General features: G+C 36.3%; 1 protein-coding gene across 1 annotated transcript; it reads right to left on the bottom strand.

Moving 5' to 3' along the window:
- Positions 1-4,666: 4,666 nt before the first annotated feature.
- Positions 4,667-5,326, bottom strand: LOC149205419 (uncharacterized). The gene has a single exon (XM_089397400.1). It carries the CDS (start codon positions 5,324-5,326, stop codon positions 4,667-4,669), a length of 660 nt encoding a protein of 219 aa, XP_089253526.1.
- Between the last annotated feature and the right edge of the window lie 3,496 nt (positions 5,327-8,822).

The following is an 8,822-nucleotide window of genomic DNA, read 5'->3' as shown; positions in this document are numbered from 1 at the left end:
TTTTAAATTAATAACCAATATAGATGTATCTTAATTCCAGATCTACCAAGGGCGGAGATGGATCAAATCTTTCAAGATGTAAACAAATTTTTTAGTACAAAACTTGAGGACAGGTTTGCACTTGAAGAGATGTGATTCCTCCCATTGCTTGGTAGATCTTTAGTTAAGATAGATCTACGCTAGTTCTTAATAATATTATTTATATTATATAAATTTCACATCTCTGTATATAAAAGTATTCCCATTTTATATTTTATTAAAACCTTGATTTAATCTTTATGGAATATCCACGAAATATTTTAGTAGTGATGAGGATAAAGCGTTTAGATATATCTCAAAAATAAGTATAACATTTTTGCTTTTAGATTTAATTAAAAAAATGTTACAAAATAAAATATTTTGATTATGAAATGAGTTGTCATTTTTGGGTATGTGGTATTGATAAGTCATGGTATTTGGTCAATGAATGCTAAGTATTTTCTCCTCACTACTTTGTGATTGAATGTGTGGATAAAGGGTCTAGAGTTATGCTTTAAAGAGCTCACATTTTCTCATATTTATAGGGACAAAATCTAGTGGTTGATGCACTTTCGAAACACCTAAAAAAGATGGGTGAAATACTTTACAATTTTTACTTTCAAGGTACTTTACAAAGCACAGGCGATACCCTGATCTCTTGAATGTTACATTAGCATATGCTTGTTGTTTTTTTATGCTTATATTAGCTGATAGGACGAGACTTTATTTTTGTTTCTTTTTTAATATCACATGTGGCACATCTACAGTAGGAGTTCTTGGATCGCCATTTTCATGTAGCTGGTATATAATATAATGTGGCCGATGACTGTAAAATGCAAAATCTATGATTAGGACTCTTTATTTTGATTATTAGACATATCAAAACTATGTAAACTTGTTAGTTTTTTTTCCTTAAAAAAAGTCTGGCATTGGCCCATGGTATAGTAAAAAAGTCTATTTACAACTTAATAATATCCATGGTAAAGTGGAGGTGAATATCCATGGTTAAGAATCTTGTTATATTCTAAATTTATTGTAAGTCTTAAATTTTTATATGCTTATTAATTAAATTTAAATATGGTTAGAAAATCATTATTTTAATTTATATGGTAAAATTGATCTTAATTTATAATTACTATTTATATATTATATATTTTAATGTGATATGTATATTATGATTTTATTTTATCTAAAAAAATTGTTCTTAACTCTATTAATAAAAACAAAATTAAAATACAACAGATTGAATTTTATTATTTTGATTATTTAAATGTTTACAATCATTTACGTCAAACATTATAACATCTCCTTCATATTGGGTTCTATATTACTTTTAACCTTTTTATTATTTTTTAATTGAGTCTACATGTAAATGTTTACAAACAAACATTTAACTACCACATCCCTCCCATATTGGGCTATAGAGTGCCTCTCAGCGCAATAATAATAACCAACCTAGATCAATCTTAACTTCAGATCTACCAAGTGCCGAAAGGGATAACAAAATTCTCTCTTCATTTTAAAAGATGTTTGTATCTCAAGATCTGGGCGCTTGATAGGTGCGGGGTTAATATGGATCTAGATTGACTTAATTATTAATTATAATTAATATAATTATACTTATAATTATATATTTTTATTTTTATTTTTATTTTTATTTCATGTATTTGAGTTAGTCAAAATGTTTTATTGATAACTATAATTATTAATTATTTTATTTCATTTTGCCCTAATCTAAATGTTTACATGACATTACATTATTTTACAGCATCTTTATCATCTTGAGCTCGAGAGTGTCTCTCAACACGATTAAATAAACTTAATAAAAGCCTAACCTACTTAATGCATAAAAAAATTGATGAAATTAGTAGTTAATATTCATATGCATGAATAATTCATTGTTATTAATATTGTTATTGAAAATACAAAACATAGGAAATCGTAAATCAAACAATGCGAAATTGAAAGGCACAGATGAAGAGAAAATAGGAATGGATTTGTCTATAAGGTGTTATTGGAGTTTAAAGTATTAGTTAGTCAAATGTCTAGGATGAGGGTTGAAGTTAACTGGATTATTGCAGTCAAATGTCAACTTTCAATGATTCGTCAACAATGCAGTGTCAACACGACCATGGGATACTCTATTATAATATGTGACACTCTAACATATTCTTCTTCAACTCAACTCCTTAGATAATGGTTGGTTGTGGATCTCATTTGTAGACCAGAGTTATGATACTAGAGATACCGCTATGTAGCAGTTTTCTTTCCCTCCATTTCTGTAAGTATGTTGTTAATTTACGTAATAGCCAACAACATTAATATGTTGGCCTACTTGCATTTTCATTCAATCACTCTCTCTTCATGCTCATCTTTATCGCATTTTCATCCATCAATAGCATGTGATTGATCGATAGTAATCAATATGTTTGTTTAAGTCAAGAAGAAAATAACAACTACTGCAACAATCACATACCATGGAGGAATTTGCCAAGTTAAGGAACAATGATATCTACAACGACAAAGATGCAAGAGAATCCTAGAATATTCCTTTCGGGCTTAAGGTTTATGGTGAGGTTTAGACATTTCTTTGTTATATGTACTTGTATTTATATGTTTTCAATCAAGAAAAAACTCGTAGCATTTTTAATGAATGACATTTAACAAGATCCAGAGATTCTCAAGCCTCTAGATGTTGTTAAGTGTTATTCATTAAAAATATTACGAGTTTTTCCTTAGTTAATGAAACAATTGACAGGTTGATTTCAAAATATTCTCCAAATATACAATTTAAGAGTTCAGAACTTTCAAAAGCAGTATTCCAAATATTATCTATAAACTAGATGAAAGGTTTGCACTTACCTCATTTTATTTGCTTGTGCGTAGTATTGAGGTTCTGCAATTGCTTTTTACGTCATCTTTCCCCTACTTACTCGTTGTGTGATTGAGAGATTGATTGTATGGTTTATATTTATTTATACATTTACTTTTGATGTTGAAGCAGACATTAAATTGCATTGTTTAGTTATAATAGTGCCTACATTTAAAAATGTTGACATACAATCTTACATTAGGCTTATGCATCTCCCCATATTGGATTGTAGAGCACCTCTCAATGCAACAAAAAATTAATATATAAGATAAACATATATACATTTAAAATGACATGGAACAAAATTTTGAACCATGCAAATTTATTTACTTTTTTATAATGAAGATTCTTAATTTGTAAATAGGTTTTGTTATAATACCATGGGCTAATGCCATGCCCTATCAATACCACATACCTAAAAAGTCATAACTCATTTGATATGATACTTGTTCATGTTACAATTTTTTTTTAAATTAATTAATTTAATTAAAAGGGCATAACTATTTTTGAGATAAATCTCAACTATACTTTTATGAATATTTTAAAATATTATGTGGAGGTTAAGTCTCTACCATCTACCTAATAATTATTGATGATTAAATTAAAATTATGGAAACTCTATTCCAATAGAGATATGCATCATCATAATTAAGAGGTGATATATTATGGGTGAAGCATATACATATATTAGGGAATGATATGTTATGGGTTTTTAATTGAAATTTAATGACATGTCTCTTTCGAGTGATAGTATGGCATTTTATTATTTAAATCAGGTTTTTAATTCTACAAATAGATTCAATTTCTTAATATTTAAATTATATTTAAGTTTTTAATTATACAAATAGATTCAATATCTTAATATTTAAATTATACAAATGTAATATTTTTTTTTGCAAATTTTAAGTAAATTTCAAATAAAATTGATTTAAAAACTAAATTAGAAAATCCGCTCATTAAACAACAACAAGATTAACAATACAAATCATATTTCTTCCAACCAATGACTTATCGCTCTCGACATATAGTCGAAGGTGAAATCTAAAAGTTAATCTATGAACCTTATTCACAGACAACATATTTACATTATATAAAAATATTTTAATTAGTTGTAGAGAATATAATGCAATTATATCTTTATTTTTTCTATGCAAAAATACCAAACCATGAAGATGTCTAAAAACACAGCATAACAATCATTGGTAACAAACTGGGGCATTGAAAGCATCCAATTATATGAATCAAATCTCACCTGCCCCGCTCTTCATCTGAAGTTTATGCGAGGATGGGATTCTTTGAGTCGATCAATCCTATGTTGTTTACCACGATGTGGAGGGGCCCAAGTGTGTGGTCATCCTTGTCGAATAGGTGGGTGAACTAGGATGGCTCAACGACATCGAATTTGCACACAATCACCCTAATACTGTTTTACAAGAACGGTTATAGGATTTCATTATCTGCTTGGCTAATGGCCACAAAATCGGTTACAAAGGGAGGAGCAATTTTCAGCGTGCCTTTCTACCAAGAGGGAATTGGCTTTTGCTCTTATCCACTTCCTCCTTTTACAATTATTAAAGTGCACTTTTGTTGCTAATTGTCCAAGCTAAAAGATACAAACGAACTGATTTAAAAGATAGCAGTAAATCATGGCTTTTTATGGGATAGGCGCCCACAGAGTTTCCTTATTTTTGAGAATAGTTCCAGCCTCTAAGTGGACTGCATTGTTTGCTTGGATGTCTGCTGCTTTATTATTTGTTCTCAATACATGAAAATAAGTCAAGTGTAGAGACTTTGATATGCTTTTGATTCTTGAAATAACCTTGCTAGCTGCAGATCTGCTGGGTTGGAGTTAGTCGCCACTGCTCTTATGATTACTTGGGAGTCTCCAAAGATATTTGCTTCCCGAATTCCCAGCTCTTTGAGGAAGATTACACCTTGAAAGAGGGCCAACGCCTCGGCTTGCATGCTAGATGTGTGGCCTAGACCCCAGGTGAAATTATGTGGAGAAGTGTTGTCAGGCATAATAATGTGTCCTCCAGCCCCGGCCTTCCCTGGGTTCCCTTTAGCTGCTCCATCAAAGAATAGGGAGGGAATTGATTGCTTGGACAACCAATCCTGAAAGTCTATCTCATTTTTCCTGATTTGCCAATCTTCGAGAGCTGGGGGTGAGCTTCTTGGCTTGTGGAAGCTAAGCTTAAGGGCAAAACCCAGTTCTCTGTCTTGCTGACTAAGATCTGAATCATCACCTATGCCTTCTAGCCACTCGTTTAATTGGCATTTCACTGAGTTGGCTACTATTCTATGATCCTGAGCTTTGTTCCGGAATATCCTCCTGTTCCTTTCTAACCAAACCTGCCAACTAATGAATTTTGGCAATGCACTCCAAGCTGATCTGATCGTTTTGTTTTTTGGTTGAATGCCTGGATATCTGGCCATCTAGCCCGCGAACAGATCTTGAACAGAAGTGGGAAAATTGAGATCGAAATTCCAAGGATCCAGCAGCTCCTGCCAGATAGAGATTGTGTAATTGCATTCAATCATAATATGGAGGGCGGTTTCAGAGTTTGCCTTGCAAAGAGTGCATCTGGACGGTCCATTGAATCCTCTTTTTTGGAGTCTGTCCTCAGTGAGGATTTTTGGTGGCAGAGAATCCAGCAAAAGTGGTCTATTTTGGGAATAGTGGGGAAATTCCATATGCCTGCCCAAGGGGCAGGATTGGGAGGCATGTGGGGGCGCTCTAGATACTTAGAGTATCCCTGCTTGACTGTGTAGCCTGCTCGTTTTTTCCCCCAGCCTCTCGCGTCCTTCCTGCATGCATGGATAGGGGCCAGTCCGTGTAAATGAGATCTGAGCGCTGTCCATTCAGTTTGCAAGACGCTGGGCACAGATAGTTGTTTCCAACCCGCCCAGGAATCCTCTGTCCACATCGAGATGTCCCACAGAGTGTGGACGTTTGTCGCAGCAAGCCAGGTCCTTAACGCTGTAAAATCTCCCATTCTTCCAGAGGAGGGCGATCCAGTATTCTGTCACTCCATAACTGAATACGCTTGCCGTTTCCAGGGATCCAATGCGAGTGGTTTTTTATCATCGGAGCGATTCTGTTAATGAAGCTGCTGAAGTGAGTTCTGAATGTGTTTTTTGGCTGATCCAAACACCTGAGCCTCGTTCCTCTGAAATATTTCCTCCATAATGCAATTTGTGCCCAGTTTGGATTAGGGGCAATAATTTTCCAAATTAATTTGGCTCCCATAGCTAGATTTTGAGCCTTGAGATCTTTAAGATTCAGTCCCCCTTCAAGAGTTGGTTTTGTGACTGTTTCCCAATTGATTAGGGAGAATCTCTTATCATTTTGCTTGCCACCTTTCCAGAAGAAATGCCTGATTAATTCCTCCATCTTATTGATAATTCCCACAGGTGCCAGGAGGACAGAGAATTTGAAGATCGGAAGACTGCTGAGAACTGCCTTGATGAGCATTGCTTTGCCGGTGAAGTTGAGCCAAGAGGATCCCCAGGCTTGCATCTTTGCTTTAAATTTGTCTAGAAGAGGAGACCAGTCTTTACTTAACGCCCTCTTATTGAAGATTGGCAACCCAAGATATTTGAATGAGGACCAAATAGTGGAGGCTGCAAATCCCAGACATCTAGCTATGGAATTTGCAATGGAAGCACGGATGTTCCAGCAAAATATTTGACATTTCCCCTTATTTAACACACTGCCTGAGATCTTACAGAAGTCGTCCAAAATTGCTTTGAAGTTAATAGCTGATTGCGGGGTGGCAGCTCCCAGCAAAAGAGTATCATCAGCAAAAAGGGCATGGTTGATGTGTTTCACCCCTCTTGCAATGCACAACCCAATAATAGCATGTTCTTGTTGCTTTTTATTCAAATAGAAACTGAGGACAGAAGCCTAAATGACAAAGAGGAGGGGTGAGAGAGGGCACCCCTGCCTCAACCCTCTAGAAGCTTTGAAAAAATTAGCGGCCCTTCCATTCACCAGAGGGGCAATCCAAGGTTCCGATATGCAAGCTTTTATCCACTTTATGAGGCCTTGCCCGAATCCCATTTTATACATTACATCAAACAAAAACCTATGTCTAACACGATCGAAGGCATTAGCTAGATCTAGTTTGATAACCATACCTTTTTCCTTTCGGTGTTGGCTGGAATGAATTGCCTCTTGCACCAGCACGAAGTTGTCCACCAGTTGCCTGCCTTTGATGAATCCCCCTTGATTGTCCGGTATTATTTTAGGGAGGAATCTTTTCAACCTGTTTGCTATCACTTTGGTGATCACTTTGTACCCAATGTTACATAGTGAAATTGGGCGAAATCTGTTGAAGGAGTTTGCCCCTTTTTCCTTAGGGATGAGGGCGAGAAATGCCGAATTTGTGCAGCCTCCAATCTTCTGACAGTCCTGGGATTTCTGAATCATTTTGAGGAATTCCTTCTCAATTATCTGCCAACAGGTTTGTAAAAATCTCGGTGTGAAACCGTCCGGTCCCGGGGCTTTATCCGGGTCCATGGCGAAGAGGGCCTCCTTGGTTTCCTTGTGTGTGATTTTACTTTCTAGAACCTGGTTCATTTTGGGGGTGATGAGCTTAGGGATAGCATCTAGTAGGCTGTCATTTTGTTCAGCTCCTATATCTTCCCTGTACAGCTTCTCAAAATGTTCTGTAGCTGCCTTTTTTATGCTTGCAAAGTCCTTTAGAACACTGTTTTCTTCTTTTATTTCAATGATGGAGTTCCGTCCTTTCCTAGCTTGAGCTTGTTTGTGGAAAAAGGAGGAATTCCTGTCTCCAGATTTGAGCCAAAGACTTCTAGATTTGAGCCTCCAGTACTCCTCTTGAACTAGGCATGCCTTATGGAAGTTTTTCTGAAGCTTGGCCTCCTTTTCTAGATCTTCTTTTGAAATTTCAGCTGTTTCAAGATGGAGCTGCTGGCTTTCAAGTTCTAATTGAGATTTTTTTCTTTCCGCAGTTGGGTTGGGCAGGGTCTTGGCCCAATTTTTTAGCATGGCTTTCACTCTTCTAAGTTTCTCCTCCCACACAAAGAAGGTAGAACCCTTGACTGGGTCTTTCCAGCAGTCTCTGACCTTATCCATAAAGCCTGCCTCTTTGATCCAGAGAGAGCTGAACCTGAATGGAATAGGCCCCAGATCTTTAGTGGTCAGCAATTCCAAGCTGATAGGCTTGTGATCTGATATACTGTTGTGAAGGATGTGCGATCTAGCTTCTAATCCAAGGAGCAGGAAGGAACTTTGCACCAAGAAATGGTCCAGTCTTGCAGCTATGTGTCCTGGGCCAGCCCTCTTGTTTGACCACGTGTACTTGCCGGTAGTTGGCTTAATATCTATCAGATCCCAATCCTGCATGAGATCCTCTACTGATTCTCTTGCCGGATCTCTGACAATACTGCCTCCTCTTTTTTCTGATGAAAGGAGGGTGAGATTGAAATCTCCGGCGATGATAATGTTCTCCAAAACTTCCAGATCTGCCAGGTTTTTTATGGAATCCCAGCATAATTTCTTTTCACCTGCATTATTAGGAGCATATACATTGACCAGACTAATAATTTCTTTAGATTCTAAATGCTGCAATTTTAACAAAATCCAATGAGTATTCAGGGACTCAAAGATAAGGGAGAACTTATTTGGATTCCAAAGCGACCCAAGTCCTCTTGATGCTCCCCAGGCAGAGGTTGCATGCGCTCCGTCTTTTTTCCAAAACTTTCTACTTGCTTGGAGGAAGGCTAAATCCTCCATTCTGGTCTCCTGGATGAGAAGGATGTCCGGGGCTTCCAGCCTTATTAGACTGTTCATTGCTTCTTCCTTGGCTTTGGAGCCCATTCCCCTGCAATTCCAGGAGACTATCTTCATTATTTACTTTTGTTGTGGTGAGCTCCTTTGGAGCTCTGGGTTTGGATCCTCTTCATC

This window comes from Pinus tabuliformis, chromosome 1_2 (assembly GCF_031772625.1).
Source record: "Pinus tabuliformis cultivar Carrire ecotype Pingquan chromosome 1_2, CPIR1, whole genome shotgun sequence".
Lineage (NCBI taxonomy): Eukaryota > Viridiplantae > Streptophyta > Pinopsida > Pinales > Pinaceae > Pinus > Pinus tabuliformis.
Note: the sequence above shows the minus strand (reverse complement) of the source record. Positions and strands in the feature narration are given on the sequence as shown.

Coding starts and splice junctions, on each gene's coding strand:
- LOC149205419 (XM_089397400.1), bottom strand. CDS start 5,326: ATGGCCAGATATCCAGGCATTCAACCAAAAAACAAAACGATCAGATCA.